We start from the raw sequence: 21,618 nt of genomic DNA on the forward strand, positions 1-21,618 counted from the left end.
TGAACTTTTCCTGCCCAGGAAAGTTGATCTTCATCTCAGCCTTCTACAATGACAGAAATGAGCCACCAGTCCCCAGCCCCCCATTTTTCCCTTTATCAGAAGAAGTCCGCAGTGTCTGCCCTGTGCCTCTCTGTCAGAGAGCCTGAAATTCAAATGTTCCCAGGCACCCTGTGTTTTGACTTGGTAAATCTAATAACTCTGACCCTGGGGACTTACATGAGACCTAAAAGCCAGCCCGCCCTGTTCTCCAGCCCTTCCCACCTTGCCCACTGCTTTCACCTGGCAGCTCAATTAGGTGAGAGTAACTGCTTGCTGATAACTGTCCCAGCTCCACTGGTGTGCTGTCTTCCAGAACACTCTGCTCCCGTGCCCAGCTTTCTAAGACAATAGGAACCTCAAAAGTACCATAGTGTTAGCCGGGCGCTGGTGGCTCACACCTATACTAACTACTCAGGAAGTTGAGATCTGAGGATCGTGGTTCCAAGCCAGCCTGGGCAGAAAGGTCCTCATGATACTCTTATCTCCAAGTAACCACTCAGAAACTGGAAGTGGCACTGTGACTCAAAGTGGTAGAGTGCTAGCCCTGAGCAGAAGAGCTCAAAGAATAGCATAGCGGGTGGTGTTGTGCTCAACACTGTGTACACAGCTTCATGTAATCCTCACCCCAGGCCCTCCCTGTTGTCATCCTCGTGGTTGCCAGTGACAGTCAAGGTCTGGCCGACCCCATAGGTAAGGAAGGGTGCAGGGTTAGTGGCTGTGGGCCTGGCAGGTGAGCAGGTAAAATGGGTCTTACTGCAAAGGATGCTGTGGGGGAAATCAAAGCCTGAACTCAACAAGGAACACCAGTTCCTGACCCTGGCAACATTCTCACCACAAACTTAATAACCTTGCCGTGACAGATGCACATTTTCTGCTGTACAACAAAAGAAAAATGAGTGCAGAGATTCAATTATGTCTCCCATTTTCAATGGCACTTTTGCTCTCTCAGTAGATTAATTAGCAGAAATCTCCTCCCCCCAAGCAAATTGCAGCATACTTTATGGCGAGAAGGTACATTAAAATGCAGCTGTGTCTCATTAAGCCGCCCGCCCGGCTGCCGCTCGCCGGCAAGCCTCCTGCCTCGGCGAGCCTCCCTCCTTCCCACCCTGCCTGGATGGCCGACCTCGGCCTGAGTCAGGAGAGCCAGCACACGAACGGGGATCCTCCCTGCTTGTGACTTTGGAGGAAGAAGCTCTTGATCACAATCTCATTCCTAAGTGACTTGAGAGAAAGGCCTCTCCTGTCATCCTAGCTGAAGCCGCCTGGCCCCAACCAAGTGGAGGAAAAACAAGGAAGATGAGCAGCCGCTGGTCAGCTTAGAACAATTAACGGGCACAGCTCGTAAACCCCACAGCAGCGCTTGGAGATCATTTTCCTGTCCTTTTCATTCCACGTGTGTTTGTGTCCTGTGGAATGGACAGTCTGGGTAGCTTTCCCTCACCCACCAAGAAGACTCACCTCAAGGCCAGGAAACAGGGCATCCCTGCGTTGCTGTGAGGAAAACAAGGCTCATGTGCAGCCAAGCTGACCCATTTTTCATTTCCACTTAGTCTTGTCACAGAAGTGAGTGACTTTGGGACCCAGGACCCCTGGTGTGCTTTCCTTGTGGTATGCTGTGCCCTGTCCTTTACATCTTATTTGTCTTCACATCTAAGCCGGCATCGTCTGCAGGCGGGCACTGGGAGTTAGTGATAGCCTCGGCCCTTCTGGACCGGCCAGGCTCATCTGCTTGTGTTTGCTGCAGCGTGGTCCACCCCGGGTGGGACGGGGCAGGTTTCTTGTGGACTCTTCTCACAAGTGCTTTTTTCATCTTCTTCCAGGTACATTGAACGGAAAGCTTTCCTAGACCGAGTGGACCACAGACAGTTTGAAATCGAGCGAGATCTCAGGCTGAGCAAAATGAAACCATGATGCTCTGGGGAAAATCCATAGCAGCTTAATCCTGTTGACAATGTGAGCTTTCTGTGCGTCTCTGAAACAGTTCCAGTGTTCCTCATCCCCTTTCCCAGAAAGGCCTTTTTTTCTACATTGAAATTCTGTTTATGTATCTTACTCCCATGTGATTTCGTTCAGTTTACTTCTAAAAGTTTGTTGTTAAATAAAAGTCGGACTTCTACAAGGCTGGTGAAGATGAAGACCTTACTCACCTCCCCTTTTGCCGGCTAGAGTGTGAGCCCCGCCCCGCCCCGCCCCGCCCCGCCAGGGCACCGCAGGCCCTACCCCGCAGCCGCACCTGACCGACAGCACGGGTGCTTGTCCTGTTACCCACAATGTAGCTGACAAGCTGCATTTGACGTCATTGTCTGCTCTCCTCCACTTTGATAAAGGATCCTAGGGATAATGATAGAGCATTATATAGGCTTTGACCAGACAGATGGCCTGTGAGGTCTCAGGTGTGGTCCTGTATTGGAGCACTGCTAGAACCGAGGGAAGTCCTTTAACCTAAGCCCAGCCAGAGTGGGTGGGGTGTGACCTCCCGACTCCCAGGCGGGGCCAGCCAAGGCTCAGGCAAGACCTCCGTGCAGTGCTCTCAGATGCCTGTTCTCTGTGTGCCTTCATCCTTCTGACTCACCCACTCCTTCATGTCAGGGTTAATGTACCCACACGCGGGAGCAGACTTCTCTCCCTGTTGGAGAATTATCCAGAATCCTCTAAAATAAGTGGTACTAAACTCATAAAGTAGGGTTTCTTGTAGCAAATGCTCACGTTTGGAGTCTAAGTCAGGCTGAGAGCTGCAAGAGCATGCGTATTCCCCATGGGAATTCCCCTGCCACCCCCAGGCCCTGGGAGCGAAGGCAGAACATGGCTGACAGTGTGCCTGCCGTCCTCTGCCCTGCCTTCCACGGCAGCCACGCTCTGCTGTGTGGCAGTGGACGCGTCTTTTCCACTCATCTCATGAAGAGTCTCCATCTGTGAGTCTTCTGAAAAGCCCCTCGGGTCTCCTCCCTCTGACAGAAGCAGCCGCCTGTTTGCCCTGTTCCTGACACGGATGCCCTCCCAGTGCCCCCCATTTCAACTGTCAGTCACCCCGTGTCATCCAGCCACGGAGCGTCCCCAGGAGCCTCCTGTACTGCACACACTTGGGCTCACCCGTGAGCCACAGGCCCACGGTGACACAGGTGCGTGCACACTTACCATCACTCGTGCACACCTAAGAATGCATGTATTTCACTCAGCCTCAGAGCAGCCCTGGGTCATATCGGGGCCATCGCCTCACCCTGCATTTCCCCGCCCTGGAAGGCAGGCTGGAGGAAAGGGAATGAGAACTAGGTGATAGGTCAGCCAGACAGAGTACCTAGCACACTCGGTCTTTGTCATGGACCAGTAACTTTTCTCCTTTTGTTCTTTAAAATTGTCCCCAGGGAAGTGAATAGGTTAGAGATGAAACAAGAAGAGCCATGTGGTGGTAAGTGTTGAAGCTGGGAGAGGAGTGGATTCTGTCCATTATTCCATTCTCTACTTCCATGTACATTTGAATTTTTCCTAAATAAAAAGCCAGATTGGGGCTGGGAATATGGCCTAGTGGTAGAGTGTTTGCCTCGCATACATGAAGCCCTGGGTTTGATTCCTCAAAACCACATATATAGAAAAAGCCAGAAGTGGTGCTGTTTCAAGCGGTAGAGTGCTAGCCTTGAGCGGAAAAGCTCAGAGACAGCGCCCGTTTCCTGAGTTCGAGCCCCATGCCCAACAAAAATTAAATTTAAAAATTCTCCCAGAGGTTCACACCTATAATCCAGCTACTCAGGAGAATAAGATGAAGATTCAAAGCCAGTCCAAGCAAAGAAGTCTCTGAGTCATCTCCGATTAACCAGCAATAAGCCGGGAATGGAGGTGACTCAAGTGGTGGGGCACCAGCCTTGAGAGAAAAGGCTAAGTGAAAATGCAAGCCAGGAGGCTCATGCCCTGGTACCAGCACACATAGAATTGTGCTGTGTATGAGGGAGGACTTGGAAGGCTCTGCGTTGAGGCGGAAGAGGGTGCGCGGCCTCCCGGTGCTCTCCTGCATCAGCAGGAACAACGCAGAGGTCCAGGAAGGAGGCGCTCTCCGCATCCTAAGATCGGGTGCTTGTTTTAACAACTGTGAAAGGAAGCTTTGGAGATTCTGGATCATTGTCTCTTCCCAGCACCTCCTCTGCCCCTGTGTTCACTTCTCACCACAATCAAATTCAGGGAACAGAGGCACTGGCCAGCAAGACAAGCTAAGCCCGCCAAGGCCAAGCTGGGTGGTCAGGCTGAGTAAAGCCGCTTCATCTCTAATAGTTTTTTTAAAATCACCCTTTGAGAGAACTGGGCAGCCATATGCAGAAAACTCAAAGTAGACCCAAGCCTATCACCATGCACCAATCAACTCAAAATGGATCAAGGACCTCAATATCAGACCTGAATCCTTGAAACTACTGAAGGACAGAGTAGGAAAGACACTAGAACTTATCGGCACAGGAAGGAACTTCCTGAATAGAGTCCCAGGGGCACAACAAATAGGGGAAAGACTCGACAAATGGGACTACTACAAATTAAAAAGTTTCTGCACAGCTAAGGACATAGCCACCAAAATAGAAAGACGGCCAACCATATGGGAAAGGATCTTTACCAGCACAGCAACAGACAAAGGCCTAATATCTGTCATCTACAGAGAACTCAAAAAACTAAGCCCCTCCAAGCCCAAATAAACCAATTAGGAAATGGGCAAAGGAGCTAAGAGAGACTTCACAAGAGAAGATATAAAAATGGCAAAGAAACGTATGAGGAAATGTTCAACATCCCTGGTAGTAAAGGAAATGCAAATAAAAACAACCCTGAGATACCACCTCACTCCAGTTAGAATGGCCTATACTCTGAACTCAGGCAACAACAAATGCTGGAGGGGGTGCGGGGAAAGAGGAACCCTTCTCCATTGTTGGTGGGAGTGCAAATTAGTACAAACACTTTGGAGAACAGTATGGAGGTTTCTCAAAAAGCTCAATATAGACCTACCCTATGACCCAGCCATACCACTCCTAGGCATCTATCCTAAACAGCAAGTCCCAAGATATCAAAAAGACATTTGCACTTCCATGTTTATCACGGCACAATTCACAATAGCCAAAATATGGAATCAACCCAGATGCCCCTCCACAGATGAATGGATCCAAAAAATATGGTACCTATACACAATGGAATACTACATAGCGATTAGGAGTGGTGAAATATTGTTATTCGCAGGGAAATGGTCAGAACTTGAACAAATAATGTTGAGCGAGACAAGCCTAGAACACAGAAAACAAAGGGGCATGATCTCCCTGATATAGGACTGTTAAGATGGGGTAACGGAGAGACAGTAGAAACCAGGTCTGTGAAACCAAAAACTGCTTGTCAAATGGTATTTCCCACAGAATTGGGTCAGCGACTCAACATTATGTAACTAAAACCAAACAACTACTCAACATATAAAGGTCAAAAATTGACCTCTCAGTGGAATACAATAGCTCAAAAGCTATGTATGTCCATTCATATAAGACTACTGTCGACATATTGTCTAATGTCGACATTACATTTAAAGCCCTAGGCGAATTATGTTCTTGGTACATTGGGTATTGTATATATGTCTACCTGACCTAGAGAAGGGAAAGAAAAACAGGGCGTAAGATATCACAAGAAATGTACACACTCCCCTACTATGTAACTGTACCCTTTTTGCACAACACCTTGTCAAAAAATTTTTAATTAATAAATAATTTTTTTTTAAAAAGCTTTTTGCTAGTTATTTTGGAGATGGAGTCTTGAGGACTTTTCTGCTTTGAGTCACTCAGTCTCCTGAGTAGACAGAGGAGTCCAGGTGTGAGTCATTTTATCTTTGAAAATAATCTAATAGAACTATTTTATTGATCTATCAATAGAATAAAAACCATATAAAGGAATATTCCAAAAAGTCTGTACTATTTTATAGCCAGGCATCAGTGGTTCATGCCTAAGCTACTCAGGAGGCTGTGATCTGAGGATGGCAGTTTGAAGCCAGCCTGGGCAGCAAAGTCGGTGATACTCTTATCTCCAATTAACTACCAAAAAGCCAAAGTAAGGCTATGGCTAAAAAATAAAATAAAAATAAATTAAAAAATAATAATAAAATCACCCTTTGATGCTGGGGATGTCATTCAGTGGTCGAACCCTTGCCTAGCATATTCAAGGGCCCTGAATTCAATCCCCGGGACTGATGATAATAATAAAAATAAAAATGTACTTATTACCTGATGTGAAATTGTAACTCCTCTGTACAGTACCTTAATAATAACAGCAAAATTATATTTTAAAATAATCATTACTTTTGGAGAGGTGCCAGAGACTCACACCTGTAATCCTAGCAACTCAGGAAGTAGTGATCAGGGAGATTGCAGTTTGAGGCAAAAACATGGGCAAGAAGATCGCCATTTCAGCAAATAAACTGACCATGGTGGCACAGCTGTCATTCCAGCTGCAGTGGGAGAAACATAATAGCCCACCTGAACAAACAGTGAAACCCTACCTCAAAAATAACCAGAGCAAGCCAGATGCAGGTGGCTCATGCCTGTAATCCTCGCTACTCAGGAGGCTGAGATCTGAGGATTGCAGTTCAAAACCAGCAGGAAAGACCGTGAGACTCTTACCTCCAGTAAACCACTCCAGAATGCTGGAAGTGGCGCTGTGGCCCAAGTGGAAGAGCACTAGCCTTGAGCAAAAGAAGCCCAGGGACAGTGCTCAGGTCCAGAGTTCGAGCCCCAAAACCAGCAAAAATAATTTTTTTGAAGGACTGAAAGCCTGGCCCAAACAGTGGAATGAATGTGCCTGCCAACCAAGCACAAAGCCCTGAACTCAAAATTCCAGTGTCACCAAAACAACGGTCTTTTTAGAGGACAGGATTGTAGCCCAGTGGTTAGCGCATGTGCCAGGCATGCAAAGGCCCTGGGTCCAATCCCCAGCACTATGTTTGAACCACGACAGACACTGCCTAGCCCGTGATTTGTAAGAGGAACAAGTAATGCTTTGATCTAGCTCTTTACATCCACATTTCATGAAAGCTAGCTCCTGAAGGAAGTGGTGTCTCTCTACCCAGGAGTTAGGAATTGTCAAGGAAATGGAAAGAATGAGTCAGGCTCTGGGGTGCTTTGTCCACCTCTGTCAGGTCCAGTGCTGGGGTGCTTTGTCCACCTCTGTCAGGTCCAGTGCTGGCCCTCATTGTGGCCAGCATCGATGGCTGGTGAGACCCAAACCTGGACCCTTCCCTGTCCTGCGGGGTCCGGTGACTCCCGAGAAGTTACCTCCTGGCCATCCACCTCCGTCACCTCCATGTCTCAGATGAAGATGTCACCTTCTCATTACAGAAAAAGATGCCCTAAAATAGTATACGGTCAAAGGCTAAAAGCAAGCCTCATGCTCTGCTCTGCTCACCTATTTCCTGAGGAATGCAGTGTGCTAATTAGGAATGCTGAAGAAAGCCTCCCGGGACCTAAGGGAGTGAGCAAGCTGCGCCATGTCCGAGAAACTAGAGCAAGGGCCCTGCCTGGCACACCCCTAGCCACAGACCTGTCTTCATGCTGCCTGAGTGTGCAGTAAGTGAGCGCGTGACAGGCACTACAGGGGGCCGGGAACCCCCCTGGCGGTGCGTAGATGAATGGGCTGCTGCCTGGCACCAGGAGATGCCATGATGTGGTTAGTGTGCTGAGACGTAGTGGGTGGCGTGTACTGTAGTGTGTACGTGCGCATGTGCGTGCGTGCGTGCATGCGCGTGAGTGGCTTGGTTGGTACGCTCTGGCAGGATAGGGACATAGTGGGAAGAACCCGGGACAGGTGCTGGACAGCGCCATCTTTCTGCTTCGCCAGAGCTCCAGGGACCTTGAATGTGTTGTCTGTCATGAGCTGTGGCTCCAAACACCGAAAGTGTGCAAACCACAAGTGCTGTGAGGGTGGGGGGAGGGGGAGGGCTCCCAGAACAGGGCCAGAAGCATGTAGCATCATCCACAAATGATTGGTGCTCCTCTCCACTGTCCACTGGCGTCTCCCCACTTTCCTGAGGACGAAGTTGGACGAAGGAGCCAGCTGGTGGGCCCAGGCTGGCACACAACAGGGTGGGGGGCATGTGAAGGGACAAGATGGCTCCTTGTGGCTCCCACCACCATATCCCGGGATTCCTGCTGCGAAGGGAAGACTCCAGTGCCAAGGAGAGGAAGCTCAGGCTGCAGACATGCGTGTGGCAGGAAAAGACGGGAGCTGGCACACCACGGCCAGCAGTGCTGACAGCCCCTCACAGAGCCCAGGCTCTGCTTCCCCAGGACGGCTGTGCCAGCCGGGGTCGGGGTAGCGCCCTCTCCACTCGGGATGCTGCTTGGCTTCAGGAAATGGGGGGTGAGGGGGAGGGACAGGGAGGTAGGGAAAATGACTTCAGAAGGGCTTGGCCTCCTCCTCAGACCTGCTCTGCGAACCAGGGAAATCACTCAGCCTCTCTGAATCTCATTCCCTGTCTCCAAAAGATTGCTGAGGACCGGACACCGTGGCTCTCACCTGTAATCCTAGCTACTCGGGAGGCTGAGATCTGAGGATCGTGGTTTGAAGCCAGCCTGGGCAGGAAAATCCATGAGACTGGTCTCTCCAGTTAACCCACAGAAGACCAGAAGTGGGGCTCAAAGTGGTAGGGCGCTAGCCTTGAGAGCTAAAGCTCAAGGAGAGCGCCCAGACCCCGAGTTCAAGCCCCACAACCAACAAAAAAAGAAAAAGCCAGAAGTGGAACTCAAGTAGCAGAACACTAGCTTTGTCCATAAAAGCTCAAGGATAGCGCCCAGGCCCAGAGTTCAAGCCGCAGGGCCAGCACCAAAAAAAAGATGGCAGAGAATGTTTAATACGGCACTGCCTACTCCTCAACATTTTATTAAGTGAAACAAGCTAAGTGCTAAGATGCTATAATTAAATTGCACACGTTGCCCCCCCTGAAAGCCAGTCTTAGGAGATATAAATTAGCACTGCTTTGAAGAACACTTTGATGATGCCTAATAAATGTGGAGCTGTACCTGGCTCGTGACAGCAGACTTTGCTCCTCAGTTGGCATCCCAGGCAAGCCGCAGCTCGTGTGCAAGGAGGCAAGATTCCTTGTAATCATAAAAATCCTAGAAACCTCTGGAGGGGAGGCAAACCTTTTTCTCTACCCTCAGGGTTTCCAGCTGGGCCTAAGAATGCAACTGACATAGATAAGGTTAACAGAAGAAGAAAAAAGAAAAGCACTCAAGCTTCAGGTATTTCTTTTACACATATGTGGGAGTCTTCAGTAAGAAATAGGAAAACCCACAGATACAGTATTGATTATTTATGTCCTGTGTCTGTCCAAGAGTAGTCCATGGTGAGAAGTGAGGAGCGGAGGCTGGGCTGCAGTAAGGGATGGGTGGGGAGTAGCTAGGAGGATGGGGGTCAGACTAGCTTAGATGTCAGAAAGCTGACATCTAAGGATCCCAGCTCCCAGCCAGCCCAGGCAAGAAGTGTGAGACTTTTTGGGGGGCGGGGGTGGGGGCGGTCCTGGGGCTTGAACTCAGGGCCTGGGCTCTGTCCCTAAGCCTCTCTGTGCTCAAGGCTAGCACTCTACCCCTTGAGGCACAGCACCACTTCCGGCTTCCTCCCCCCCCCCCCATTTATGTGGTACTAAGGAGTCGAACCCAGGACTGTTTGCATGTTAGGCAAGCACTCTACCACTAAGACACATTCCCAGCCTCTCTGTAAGACTCTTGTCTCCAATTAACTATCAAAAAGCCAGAAATGGAACTGTGGCTCAAGTGGTAGAATGCCAGCCTTGAGTGGAAAAAGCTAAGGGACAATGCCCAGGCCTTTAGCTGGACTGGCACAGAAAGAGAAGGGGAGGGGAAGGAAGGAAGGAAGGAAGGAAGGAAGGAAGGAAGGAAGGAAGGGAGGAAGGAAGGAAGGAAGGAAGGAAGGAAGGAGGGAGGGAGGGAGGGAGGGAGGGAGGGAGGGAGGGAGGGAGGGAGGAAGGGAGGGAGGGAGGGAGGGAGGGAGGGAGGGAGGCAGTCAGCTAGTTCTGGTATAGGAAAGACACGTTTCACAAAGGAATTTCATCTGCTTTTCCACTTCCAGCTTGGTGGTTAATTGGAGTTAGGAGTTTCATAAACTTTTCTGCCTGGGCTGGCTTTGAACTTTGATCTTCTGGGTCTCAGCTTCCCGAGTAGCTAGGATTATAGGCATGAACCACTGGCACATAGCTTAGGGATTGTATCTCAATGGTAGAGCACATATCTAGCATGTATGAGGCCCTTGGATTGAACCCCAGCACCACAAAAGGAATAAATGGTTCTCCACGAATCTCACCTCCATTTAAAAAAATTTCAAGACATGAAAATAATGCTAAATGTTGATTGGCTTGGAATATAGAGTGGATATATAATGATAAACACTTAAGTGCCACTGACAGGTACCTCTTATAGAATAGAGAAGGCTCTATGGCCAGGGAAAGATAAAGAGCTACATTTACAGGCATGTAAATTGGAAGAGACACATAGCTCTCAGTGTGTAGCCCAGGCTGGCCTGGAACTCGCGATCCTCCTGCCTCAATCTCCCAAGTGCCAGGATTACTGCTATGTGCCACCACTCCTCGTTATGTATTTGTATTTATCTGACAGCTCTCACTATTTCACCTCCGTCTCCTTTCCGGGAGTCCGAGGGACGTTCGGCTGGTGGGAGGATGGAAGCGTTGCCATGGTGATGAGCTGGCTGGATTCAGAGCAAGCCATTCTGGACTAGGAGACGCTCGGAAGTGATCCTCCCAAATGGTCCGGGAACCTTTCCCAGGAGAAGAGCAACACCCCATGTGGAAATGGAGCTTGGGGTGGCTGGAGCTGCTGAGGGGACCAGCCAGGCCACGTGCCTGGAAGAACTGCTCCTCCAGCTGATGGTGGGACACCAGCCCGACAACCTCCCCTCGCGGACAGGGCCTCGACAGATGAGCAAACCGTATGTCAGAAAGATGCCACGGCGGGCCTCGACTCCCGAGATGCAAAATGAATGATTCCTGACCCGGATAAATGAGCTTCAAATCTGAAGATCCTAAAATAAATCACAGCCGGGGGCAGTTTTCTAATAGAAATTTCCTGTAGAATGGCCTGTCTTCAAACTCTGCTCAGTATCCTGAGCCATCACAGGGCCCTCACCACAGCCAAGAGGCCAGCTGGGTTCCTACCAAACCCCTAGACGCCGACAAGCCTGTCTAGACGGGGCCTCCTGCCCAGATCCTCTGGAAGGAAGGCGAGAGCTGCCCTCTGACCAGTGCCCTGCTCTCAGTTCCACTGCCCACATTACACTGTGACCTCCGTTCCGTCTGCCCGAGCTTGAGGCATCCTGACTGAGGGAGGGAAGCCATTTTGAAAGCCCCTGGCAGCCATGCCTGAGAATGCTGTCTCAAGCGGATTGTCTTCTCTTCTCTTTACCAGGGTCTGGAACAGGCCCACGGCTTCATGGCTGCTCAGCCATTGAGCTTCCTTATCAGAGCTTTGAGGTTCAAGAGTCTGAGACACGGTGAGGGGGAGGTGTCCACGATCCCGCGACACCCTTCCCAGCCCTTTTCTACTGTACTCTGGAGCCCGCTGTCAACTGGGCTACAAATAGAATAAGCAGCTTTGCACAAGTTGGTTTTTGTTATTCCAATGCAATGGTGTTTCTCCCAAACTGCAGTTACTCTATGTTACTTTGATAACAAAAATGACCACGGTAGCCTTTTTGTTTCTGGCATAGAGCCTCCCCCCCCCCCACCCCAGACCCTTGGAATTTACTGTCTTCTGTATGCCAATGAAGGACCAGGCATTCAGCATGATTAGAGGGTTAGTAGTCAAGCTCCATTAGCCAATGACTTAATCAATTGTATCAATGCAAAAGTCCTAAGGAACATAGCTCCTGGAGGCTGGTGAGCACATCCACATGCCCCAGGGGTGTTGCACCCCTGAATCTATTGGAATGTCTGTTGCGGTCTGGACCTCACCCACCCAGGATATACCTTCATTTGACAGTTTGTTTGCACGCTGTATAATAAACTGTATTTGTAATTTAGCACTTCCCTGAGCCTGTGAGTTGTTCTAGCAAATTAATCAAACCTGACAGGGGAAAGACATGGGAGGCTCCAAGTTTGTAGACAAGTGAGCAGAGCGTGAACTCCTGGGCCTCCCTAGTGCAGCTGGCATCTGGACTTGGACACAAGCTGGAACCATGCCTTTGATCCTCTAGGTAACTCCTCGGGGTAATTAGTGTCAGAACTGAATTGGGCCAGGTTACTCAGGAGGCTGCGCTCTGAGGAGCATGGTTTGAAGCGAGCCCAGGCCGGAAAGTTCATGAGACTCTAATGAACCAACAATCAGCTGGAAGTGGAGCTGTGGCTCAAAGTGGTAAAGCATGAGCCTTGAGCAAAAAAGGTGAAGGACAGCATCCAGGCCCTGAGCTCAAGCCCCAGGCCCAGCATGCACACACAAAAATTGAATTGGATTATTGGGCGTTCAGTTAGTGTTAAGAAAAACCACATCCCTCACTGTTACCTAACCGCCCTTAGAGCCAAACAACATCCGCAGGCAAAGGGAGGGGCAGAATGATAGACTTCAAAACAGCCACACCAGACACCCAGATCTAAGCCTAGCCCTGCTCACCTTCTAGTGTCCTTGGGCACATGGCTTGGTGCCCTGCACCCCTGACCCCATTGCTACATCTGCAAAATAAAGTGGATGGAATAGTGCCTGGAGTAGAACATTAGAAATCTACTGATGCGTCAGTTTTTTTGTTCTTGTATTATTAAATCTTTCTTTTTTTTTTTTTTTTTTTGCCAGTCCTGGGGCTTGAACTCAGGGCCTGAGCACTGTCCCTGGCTTCTTTTTGCTCAAGGGTAGCACTCTGCCACTTGAGCCACAGCGCCACTTCTGGTCTTTTCTATATATGTGGTGCTGAGGATTCGAACCCAGGCCTTCATGTATACGAGGCAAGCACTCTACCACTAGGCCATATCCCCAGCCCCTAATGTATTACTTTTGTTTCAAGAGATTAGATCTATGTTGCCCAGGTTGGCCCTGGTTCCTGTGTTCAAACTAGCCCCTTACCTTAACCTCCAAAGTAGCTGGGATTATAGGTGCACCACTTCCATAAAACCCAGAAAAGAAATGTTTGAAAATCACTGTTAATGACCTATGGCCTCCCTACCTGTTTTTGTTTAAAAAAATAAAGCCTCCAGCTATGTATTTGGGAAAATTACATCTTCCTTTATCTTCACCACTTCAAATAATTCAAATTCCTAAGTTCCTGCCACACCAGCAAAACCATAATGAGCAAGCCAGCCATAGTTGCTGCCCACATCTGCTGAGACTCACCTGCAGGGACTAACTCGCTCCTTTATAAGCCTTTGAACAGCAAGGGACTCCGTGGAAACCTCTGTATAGTTGTCAGGAACGTAAAGAAGCAGCTGAATTCAGGCCTGGGAAGCAGGCAAGGAATTCAAGCAACAAAAATCCACCCAAGTCCCAACAAACACAGCTGAAGAGGCCACACTGTTAGCGACAGATGGTAAGATCCATGTGCACGTGTGTGTCCCCGCACACACACACTGAGTGTGCAGTGTGTTGGCTAGGTAGTCATGCTGTTTGGACAGAACCCAACCACCTGACAAACAAAACCGGCCCTGAAGGGTGGACGGTCCCAGCTCCAGGCCAGCCTGGCCCAGTGCAGGCCCTGCCTGAGCTTGGCCTGCTCTGCGCTTTGTTTCTCCTTCCTCCCTTCTTCTGATGCTTTTCTTCCTGCTATCCTGATTATTAGAAGGCAGGGGCCTAGGTGTACCCTTGGGATAGAGTGCATGCTTAGCATTCATGAGATCCTGGGTTCTAATCCCTAGCCTATTTTCCCCACAAAATAAAAAAGAGAAAAAAAACCAAAAAAAAAACACCTGATTGGGATGGAGATAGGGCCTAGTGGTGGAGTGCTTGCCTTGCATACATGAAGCTCTGGGTTCGATTCCTCAGCACCACATACATAGAAAAAGCCAGAAGTAGTGCTGTGGCTCAAATGGTAGAGAGCTAGCCTTGAGCAAAAGAAGCTCGGGGGGGGCTGGGAACATGGCCTAGTGGTAGAGTGCATGCCTTGTATGCATGAAGCCCTGGGTTCGATTCCTCAGCACCATATAAACAAACAAAAAGGCAGAAGTGGTGCTGTGGTTCAAGAGGTAGAGAGCTAGCCTTGAGCAAAAGAAGCCAGGGACAGTGCTCAGGCCCTGAGTTCAAGACTGTATAGGCACACAAAAAAAAGAAGAAAGAAAAAAGGAAAGAAGGCTTGGGATGTAGATCACTCAGTGGTAGTACGCATGCCTAGCATGTGGAAGGCCCCGGGTTCCATCCTGAGAGATTGGGGAGCAGGGGCAGCGGGGGTGGAGGGGTGGGATTCATGCAGCTCCTCAGGCACTAGGCAAAGATTTTAAGTGCTCAGTAGTCACATGTCATAGTGGCCAGGGTGCTAGACCGTGCAGACACAGAACATTCCCATCTCTGGAAGATTCTATCAGATGCACTCTTCCATGCCGATTTGGTTTGTTTTTATTTTGTATACAGTGCTGAGAATCAAATCCGGGGTCTTGCACATGATTGGCAAGTGTGCTACCACGGAACAACACCCCCAGCCCTTGTTTTTTTTTGAGGCAGAGTCTTGCTACACAGCTCAGGCTGGTCTCAAACTCATGATGAAGACACAACTTTCTTTTTAAGGGTTAAATGCCCTACTTTATAATTTACTCACATTTTATTATGAATAGTGCCATGTTTAATTGCCTTGTCTAGGTGTTTATCTGCATCCCTGGCTATAGCTAAATTACTTCTGCTGGTAGAGTTCTATTGGGAGTGAAAGTGCACATGTTCTAAGCCTTGAATTAGTAAGCCCTAACTAGTTCCCTTCTGGAGGTGGGTCCTCACACCCTCCCTTTCTCTACTCTGAGTGGAGGCCTCGTGTTTGGTGTTTGGGTGAGACCTGCCTTGAACTGGGAGGAGGTGAGCCTTCCTAGAGTCAGGCTGGACAATACAGTTTTGTTCTATTTTGTTGTGTGGGACTGTCCCTGAGGTTTTGTGGGGTTTGTTTTGCTCAAGGCTAGAGCTCTAGCACTCGAGCCTTAGTTCATGGTTTCCCACTTTTGGGTAGTTAATTGGAGATAAGAATCTCAGACTTAGTTAGCCAGGCCTCAGCGGCTCACACCTGTAATCCTAGCTACTCAGGGGGCTGAGATCTGAGGGTTCAGAGACAGCCTGGGCAGGAAAGACCATGAGATTCTTCTCTCCAGTTACCCACCAGGAAGCCGGAAGTGGCACTGTGGCTCAGAGTGGTAGAGCCCTAGCCTTGAACAAAAGAGCTCAGGGACAGCACCCAGGCCCATGCAGAAGTTCACAGGGTAGGATCCGAGCCCAGGCCCAGCCCCCTGCTCTGCCTTGTCGCTGGAGGCCAAAGGTGATAGGCAGCCTGGGTTCTTGTCAAAGGGCCGATCTTGGCTTCCAACCAGAGTTCCTTCCTGTTTCCCCCAAGATCCGTCTTCCTCGGGAGAAATGTGATTTTCCCAGTGCACTCCCAGACCCTTTGGCTTTGGGTAACATCACAGAGCCACTGATGGAGGTGCCTGGTGATCTGTCCACCCTGAAAACATGAAACTGTGGCTCTGGGGACTCGCACCGATGACCCCAGTGCGGCAGCCGCCCTTTCGGGCTCTTTAATAATTTAAAGAATGCATACTATTCAGCTGGTTGGCTTCGTCTCTAGACTCAGAAACACAGCGCCCTAGGGATTGTTTCCACTGAAGAGTGAAATTCCGCTTGTCACAGTCGCTGAGGATGGGCGCTCACTTCTGGAAAGGGCTCTGCTTGCTGGTGTTTGCAAATACCCTCAAAGACCTGTGAAGCCAGTGGCCAGAGGAGGCCAGTCGCCAGTTCTCTGGGAGTCTGGGGTCTGCCTCGGCTCAGCTGTCCAGTGAGGAGGCCCCTCTTTTCTGGCTAGGGGGAGTAGGGCTACAGGGACATTTCCACAAAACTGTGAATGCCTTTAAGGCCTTTGAGTAGTACATTTGGTTTGTTTATGATTATGGTTTTGTTTCTTTTATTTTATTTTCACAAGGCTGGTACCCTACTATTTGAGTCACATCTCCATTCCAGCTTTGTGTGTATGTGTGCTGGTCCTGGGGTTTGAACTCAGAGCCTCACACTCTCACTTGGCCTTTTCACTCAAGGCTAGCTCTCTACCATTTGAGCCACACTTGCACTTCTGGCTTTTGGCGGGTTAATTAAAAATAAGAGTCTCACAGACTTTCCTGCCTGAGCTGGCTTTGACTTGTGATCCTCAGACCTCAGCTTCCTGAGTAGCTAGGATTACACGTGTAAGCCCCCAGCACTCAACCACTCCCAGCTTTTTGCTGGTGAATTGGAGGTCAGAGTCTGTCAGATTTATCTGCCTAGGCTGGCCTCAAACTGCAATCCTCAATTCACAGCCTCCTGAGTATTTAGGATTACAGGCATGAGCCGCCAGGACCCAGTTGGTGAGTGCATTTTGTAGGATAAATTCCTAAAATTAGGGGGCCAAAAGCATCCATGCATGTGCCAGTCTGTCTGGTGAAGCCTCGGCGTTTGCTCTTGTTCCCACGACAGAGACAGAGAAGCCTACACGGAGCCAGTGGACTCCCGCTGGCCACACAGCCACGTCGTCAAAGCTCAGGCTGTGTGGTGTTCAGTGAAGCAGGAGTTGTAAGGGTCATTGTTCTCCCTGTACTACTTAGACTGCTGTCACCCAGGTCTGCAACACAGGGCAAAAGCTGACTCTGAATGGAGCCTCAGGGGAAATACTGGAACCTCCTAAGCCCCCTGTGGCCAGCTCAATGTGACCCCTAAATATATCCTTAGCTAGGCACTAGTAAGGAGCCATGACAATTAAAGGCGATCTGGTCTAGCCAAGAAGCAGTGGTTTATGCCTGTAATCTCAGCTACTCAGGAAGCTGAGATCTGAGGATCGCAGTTCAAAGCCAGCCTGGGAAAGAAAGTCCATCCAATTAACCACCAGAAAACCAGAAGTGGAATTATGGCTCAAAGTGGTAGAGTTCTGGGGCTGGGAATATGGCCTAGGCAAGAGCACTTGCCTCGTATACATGAAGCCCTGGGTTCGATTTCCCAGCGCCACAGATATAGAAAACGGCCAGAAGTGGCGCTGTGGCTCAAGTGGTAGAGTGCTAGCCTTGAGCAAAAAGAAGCCAGGGACAGTGCCCAGGCCCTGAGTCCAAGCCCCAGGACTGGCAATCAATCAATCAATCAATCAATCAATAAAATAAGTGGTAGAGTGCTAGCCTTGAATAAAAGAGCTCCAAGACAGCACCCAGGGTCCTGAGTTCAAGCTCCATCACCAACCAAAAATAAAACCAAATCGCTTCCTGGCACCTGGGGAAGAAAAGAGCCTCCATTCATTCACCACATTCCCCTGGGCTAGACAGGTTCTCAGTGACCTGATTTGGAAAGGGAAAGCAGCCACTTCCCACCCCTTGGTCCCCCTAGACATGGCGAGGCCAGGGGGCCAGAGGGATCCAGACAGTTGGCTGTGAAGCTAGTCTCTGCTCAGATTTACAAGGCCAAAGAGCCATGCCCAAATTCCTTTCTCTCTCCATGCCAGGAATAACAAGTCCTACCTCAGTGGGGGGGACGTCAGAGTGGGGGGACCAAGGGTGGGAGGGCCCGAGCCAGCCCTCAAGGACCCTCTCTAGAGCTGGCGCCTCCTGGACAGCCTCGCTGTTGCTTCTGGTCTGAACTACCAGTTATCAGGCTCTCAGAAGCCACTCTCCTGAGAACTGAAGTCATCCTGGGATACCTCCCACCCCCCCTCCCCACCACCGCCCCAGGGCCAATAGGAGGGATAGCCATCACCATTAGGGTTATAAGGTAATAATGTCTGAGAATCCTACTGGGTCCCCTGAGGGGCAGATCCCTGCCTCACTCCAAAGGAACAGTCTGCCAGGGTTCCCCCTCTCTGTAGGAAGGGATGAGTTATGGGTGCAGCTAGAGGCAAGGGCTAGATGGCTCTGAGCATGGGGGTGCAACCCCAGCCACGCGCATCCCCTAAGTCCATTTCCCTTTATTCCCCACCCCTCACTCTGTGCTGGCCTGGACACCAAGAAGTGGGCGATGAGACAGAACAGCCAAGGGAGCATAGGAAGGGAGACGACTAAGACGGAGCCCGGGGCCGCAGGGAGGAGGAGACCAGGGAGGCAGCAGAGCAGGCAGCATGTGGCTGGGAGCCCAGGCGCCAGGCTGAGCTGCTGCTCTCCGCCGAGGAGCCCCGGGTGCCAGCTGGATGCAGGCGGGTAGGCACGGGTAGGGCCATGTGCCAGACACACACAGAGCACCCTTTGAGGACGTGGCAGCTGTCAGCCCCGTCCCCCCCCCTCTGGTCCCTGTGGCCTTGCCTGCCCTCTCCAACACCTAGCCGAGCAGTAGGCTGAGGACACTAAGGTCCCTAAGTGGGAATTGCACTCCAGAGGTAAGAGGGGGCGGCCCTGTGGAAAGGGACCCGCTGTCAGTGCCGGGACCAGGCCACCGGCCAGACCCTTCTCAAGCCCCCCTGGGATGGGAGAAGATAGGCCTGATGCGGCTCTGGAGGACTAGGGACAAACGCCAAAGGATAAGCTGACCACGGGGCCTGGGGCCTGCCCCAGCCTCTGGGGGGGTCAGCCTACCTGGCCCCTCTTCCTCTAGTCACCTTGGGCCATTCCACAAGTCCATGAGCCCCTGGAGCAGCTGGGCCCACAGGGAGGGTCCTGGGCCCCCTGGGTGGACACTCGCGAGCGCTCCACGCGTGCGCTCGGACGGATGGTGGTGTTCCACCCCACGTCAGGTGTGGGGCAGCTGGGGACACCGGGGGAAGGGAAGGGGCGGGTGGCTCAGGCGGCTGAGCTCTGAGGGGCACGGCTGGAAGCCAGCCCGGGGGTAGAAAAGGCTGCGAGGAGACCCGAGATAAGATCCCAGGACCGGTCTCCCTGTCAGGGGACTCCTAAAATGCCCCCCGGGGGCGGCCGGGCACCGAGGACCTTCCCCCCGCCCCCTCCCGGGCAGGCTCCCTCTGCACATCGGGGGGACGGAGGTGGTCCCGGAGCCCGGTCCCGGGGAGCTGGGAGGCCGGCGGCGCCCGGCCGCCGCGGGGGACCTGCCGGGTGGGGGTGGGGGGGAGGTGGGGGTGGGGTCCTGGCTTCCAGAGCCGGCTGGGCGGAGCGCAGGGGATCTGGTCACGGTGTGTCCCGACGAGGCCCTGGAGGCGCACGGTCAAGGTGTGGGGGCCCAGCAGCTCCTCGCCGCATTGGGCCGACAGAAAAATGCGAGGGTCCTCCGGGGTCCTCGCCTTTAACGCGGCCCGCGGCGGAGCGGCCGCGAGAGGGAGGGGCGGCGCGCGCGGCGCATGCGCGGCGCGGAGGAGCGGCCGGCCGGTCCGGCCGCCGGGAGCGCGCACGGGAGCGCGTACAGCGCCGCGGGCCGCCGCCGCCGCCGCCGCCGCCGCCGCCGCCGCTGCCGCCTGGACGCCGCCGCCCGGACGCCGGGACCCCGCGCCGCCGCGGCCCCGTGAGCGGCGCGGGTCGACCCGAGCCGCGGCTCGCGACGCCTGGGCCCCTCGTCCTCTCAGCCGCCCTCCGGGCCTCGGGAGCGGCCGCCAAGATGTCGGTGCCGGTGAGTACCGCCGCCGCCCGGGACCCCGCGGGCCCCCCCGCCCCCCGTTCCCCCGGCCCCCCGGCCCCGCGCTCCCTCCGCGGGCCGGCCTGCGACCCCGCGCCGCCCGCCGCAGGCCCGAGCCCGTGGGCGCTGCCGGGCTGGGGTTCGCGCCCCGGGCGTTCTCCCTGGGGTGAGGAGCAGGTTGGGGGCGGCTCCCTCCAGCCGGCCTCGCCGGCCCTCGCCCTGCCATCCTCCTCCCGGAGACCCGGCTCGGGCCGGGGCGGACGAGGAGGGGGGGCCTCCCCGGGACGGCCGGGTCGCCACGGGTCTTTGTGGGTGTCCTGGGTATTCGGGGAGCCCCCTGCCACCCCCCGCCCCACCCCCCTGGGATTCAGGCCTAGTAGGACGAGGACCCTGCCGCTCCCCGGGAGCCCAGCTCCAGCTCCAGCCTTGGGAGGTCGAGGCTGTGCCCTCGGAAAGGCCGGCCGGTAGCCGCCCTGCGGTGCTCCCGGGTCCCCGGCGGGGTGGCCAGGCCGGGGGGACAGGATGAGTCCTGTCCCCGGAGACACCCCTCCCTCAGGACGGCGTGGACCTGTTGGAACTGTGCCCTTGCCACCCCCTCCCCCAACCGATCCCCACACTTTCTGGGAAGTTTTTCTCCCTTACTGAACCCCCTCAGGGCCCCTATACCCAGCAGTCCCCCCCCCCCGTTATCCGATCGGTGGGGGCTGACACCCCTTCATTCCTAGCCCAGCTAGCAGGCTTGAGCAGTTGCCAGCCCCATGGCTCTCCATACTTAGGCCTGACAGCCCGGGGCTTCCGGGTCTCACTTCCTTCCTGCTGGCCAGGGATCCTGACTACCTGAGGTGGTCAGCCAGCTTTACAGATGGACAGACTGAGGTGGAAGGTTACGGGCACTGAGTCCTGCCGGAAGAGCCACCCACCATCTGCAGCTTAGCCTCTAGCCATTGTTTCTCTGCTGAGTCAAGGGCTTTTCCCTCTGACAAGAAGGGCAGCCAAGCCAGAGCCCTGCCCAGCCTGGCCTCAGTTCTGGAGGTGCTCCTCACCTGAGTGTCTCCCTCCATTCAGTAAAACAGGCAGGGCAGGGCAAGTGGCCTCTTAATTAACTACCGTAGTGTGTGTATGTAGATTCCTGGAGGAGAGCTGCTGTGTAAGTGCAAAGCATTGTTATTATAGAATTAAAGATCCTCACTCCTGCCCGCCTACAGAAGCGGTAATGCAGAGTTACAGATGAAAAAATTAGGGCTTCCAGGCTGTGTGGATGTAAGCCCCCAACCCCCATCTGTTCTGGTTCAGAGCGTAATTGCCTCATCTCTAGAAAGAAAAGACAGAAAATGCCTGCCAAGCCTCCCTTCTCTTATGCTCTGCTTTTCTACAAAGGTTTCGATTGGATTTTCTCTGGCCCCAAAGCCTCAGGGCACCAACCAGCCCTGCCCCTTCTGACACCCGTCAGAGGGGTAAGATGGACCCCCTAAACCTGCTAGAAGGCCGGGGTCTCTAGGGCGGTTGTAAACAGAATGCCACTCTGACCACATCAGAGCCTGAAGAGGTCTTTATTTGGGAGGTCTGTGTTTGGTTTGGTTTGCTTGCTCAGTAAGTGCAGCACTCTGGATGTGGAGTCTGAGGTGACATAGAGATCCCTTGGGCAGCTGTCCTCGGCTCTGTGACACTCGCTTGGCCCCCTCTGTAATTAGAGAGGGTAGGAGGGTCTAGTCTGCCTTCCCCATGGCCAGCTTCAGCTTGTAGCCACAACCTTCAGACATTCTGCAGGGGGTGGCTGGGCTATCCGATCACCTGGCTTTCTCCTGAGACCCTGGGTAGTATCTCAGGGTGGGCCAGGAGGCGAAGTTCATTTCTGGAACAGAAAATTGCTTTCATGTGCTGGAGA

General features: G+C 52.5%; 2 protein-coding genes across 2 annotated transcripts in view; both read left to right on the plus strand.

Moving 5' to 3' along the window:
- Positions 1-2,168, plus strand: part of Cfdp1 (craniofacial development protein 1) — an 85,717-nt gene extending 83,549 nt beyond the window's left edge. Inside the window, exon 7 of the mRNA XM_048355111.1 lies at positions 1,860-2,168. Coding sequence (XP_048211068.1) covers positions 1,860-1,950 — 91 coding nt within the window. The 3' untranslated portion in view covers positions 1,951-2,168. The remainder of the gene's footprint in view (positions 1-1,859) is intronic.
- Positions 2,169-19,561: 17,393 nt separating this feature from the next.
- Positions 19,562-21,618, plus strand: part of Bcar1 (BCAR1 scaffold protein, Cas family member) — a 33,334-nt gene continuing 31,277 nt past the window's right edge. Inside the window, 1 exon segment of the mRNA XM_048355112.1 lies at positions 19,562-19,727. Coding sequence (XP_048211069.1) covers positions 19,716-19,727 — 12 coding nt within the window. The 5' untranslated portion in view covers positions 19,562-19,715.

The sequence above is a fragment of the Perognathus longimembris genome, chromosome 10 (assembly GCF_023159225.1).
Source record: "Perognathus longimembris pacificus isolate PPM17 chromosome 10, ASM2315922v1, whole genome shotgun sequence".
In the NCBI taxonomy this organism is placed as follows: domain Eukaryota; kingdom Metazoa; phylum Chordata; class Mammalia; order Rodentia; family Heteromyidae; genus Perognathus; species Perognathus longimembris.